Raw genomic sequence first — 2,428 nt, forward strand, 5'->3', positions numbered from 1 at the left:
GCCACCCCCCGCTCCTGTATCTCCTCTGCCCGCCTCTTAATACTGATGTTTCTCAGGGTCCCTGCTCTGCTCTTTGCACAGGCAGCCCTTGGATTTCCTATACTCCCTGAGGATTTTAACTGCTCCCTGGATACCGATGACTCCCGTCAGTATGTCCAACTGCACCCTTTCCCTGAGTTGGATTCAGATTCAAACATACAAGTGTTTGTTAGGTGAATAGTGTTTGCATGTGTCTCGCAGGAGCCTTAAACTCAGAGACTCTAAATGTGAGCTCATCACCTCCCTGCCCCGGACTTACACCTCTCTCCTTCCGCTGTTCCCATCTTAGTGGATGGTTCAGGCAATGGCCTGGGGTCTCAAGTAGGAACTGGTGAGTTATCTAAGTGTCTCCTGTCTTTCTCACCCCCACGGCCAATGTGCATATACTGTTGACCTCCCTTCGAAGCATCTCTGAGTCTGTTTCTCTTCATTTTTACTACCTCTGAATTTCAGAACTGGAATCAGATGACAACTTTCATCTTGGCTCCTCCCGTACTCTCCTCACCGGATCACGCTTAAACATTTCTGTGGTTTCCTGCTGCCTACAGAATCCAACGGAGACTTCCAGAATGGAGCAAAAGCCCTCTGTGACTGTTTCTTGCCCCCATCAGTCTCACCTCCTGCCGCTCCCTCCCCTTGTTTCACACCTTCACAGGTGCTCCCAGGAACCTGCGCCCCTGCTGTTTCTCGTTCCCACAGCTTTGCTGATGCCAATGCTGTCCTGTCTACCCGAAACGCCTTCGCCACCGTGCTCTGCCTGGCTCATTCTTACATGACCCTAACTCGGCGCAGGTGTTATTCCTCCAACAGACACTTATTGAGCACCAAGTATGTGCCAAGCAGGGTTGGGGACCCAGTGGTGAACAAGCAGACAGGGACTCTGTCTTCACGGAGCTTATTCTAATAAAACTTTCACTGAATGACAGGATGTTGGGCCTGATGCCCCTCCCTCTCCCCACCCTCCCCAGCAACCTGTGCACACTTCGTCACTACCCTTGGTCTGTTAGGCTGAAATAATCTTCCAGTCTCTCTTCCCTAATGTACTGGAAAGTTCTTGAGGGTAGAGGCATGCCATAGTCATCTCAGCAGTCTTAGTGTCTAGAACAGTGCTTAGCACTTGGCGGGTTCTCAGTATGCTTCCTCGTAACTCGACTATAGGTTGTGAATAAATGACTCCATGTCTCAGCTTAAGCTTCCCATTCTCAGGGAAGCTTTCCTTGACCCTCTAGAACAATCCAGCCACCCTCATGATATGCCGCTATCATATGCTGTATTAGTTCTTCCCAGCATTTTGTGCTCATTCTGTAATTATTTTTTCAGCTATTTATATTATTTGTTTAAATGTGGTTTTCTGCAGTAAGATGTCAATTTGTGAGGTCCAAGGTACAGCCTGCATACTGCATGGCCTATAATAAGTGCTCAATAAATATCTGTTAACCGAAGACTGACAGATTTTCTGGCTGGGTGAAAATCCTGAATGCATTGCTGAGACCTACAGAAAAATTATAGGCAACTGCCTGCTGGTCCAATGTCTCTACCCATCTATAAAATGGAGATGTTCCTGTAGGATAATGTTGTATAGCAGATGAACTTTACGTTAAAACCATATTGAAACAAATATGCGTAAATAAATTAGACAAAAAAAGAAAGATGAGATTAAGGAATTAAACACATTAGCTGGAATTCTGGACAGGCTTTCAAATATTTCTGTCAGAATGTGGTATTTTATTCTCCCAGCGGACATATGACCATTTTCTTCTCTTTTTCCTTCCCAGAATTTGAGACAACAAGTGCGCACAATGAGACACAGGTACAGGAATCTGTGAGTATCTGAAGTATGTGACTTAGATTTCAAAAATCCACAGCAGAGGTTTGCAGAGATGGGCTGGGGAGAGCAGGATGTTGCTAAGTGGCGAAATGTATCACGACTATTGTGAAATAGCTAAAGAATCTGTAGACTTGTACTCTTGACAGAAATAACATTGATCATTACTTCTGTATGTGCAGATGCTTTTGAAAGGAAAAAAGAAAAGAAATACAAAAACATGCAAAATCCTGGTGTGTTCCTTCTGTGTGGCCCAGGATTAATGACATACTATAGAATCAACACCTGCCACAAGTGTGCCTCTGACTGTCTGAGGGTACCCTTCATTTATTTTTATTATTCCAATGAAAACTGGGGGCGTACAGATGTCTATAAAGGAAAAGTGAAGGTTCCCTATTCCCTCCTTCTTCTTCCCCCATCTCTGTCCTCACAGGCAATCTGTTGTCCTACCCTGGCCACTGTCCCCACGGCCTCCAGGATTCTGTGTGTTGGAGAATGGATCAGGGAGGGCAGAGAGGAGAGCCCAGTCAACGGAGATGGCATAGTTCCTGTAAGATGCCTCCA

General features: G+C 45.7%; 1 protein-coding gene across 1 annotated transcript in view; it reads left to right on the top strand.

Moving 5' to 3' along the window:
* Positions 1-2,428, top strand: part of TIMD4 (T-cell immunoglobulin and mucin domain containing 4) — a 68,403-nt gene that overhangs the window by 53,832 nt on the left and 12,143 nt on the right. Inside the window, exon 5 of the mRNA XM_012650382.1 lies at positions 1,815-1,861. Coding sequence (XP_012505836.1) covers positions 1,815-1,861 — 47 coding nt within the window. The remainder of the gene's footprint in view (positions 1-1,814; positions 1,862-2,428) is intronic.

This window comes from Propithecus coquereli, unplaced genomic scaffold (assembly GCF_000956105.1).
Source record: "Propithecus coquereli isolate 6110/MARCELLA unplaced genomic scaffold, Pcoq_1.0 Scaffold322, whole genome shotgun sequence".
NCBI classification, from domain to species: domain Eukaryota; kingdom Metazoa; phylum Chordata; class Mammalia; order Primates; family Indriidae; genus Propithecus; species Propithecus coquereli.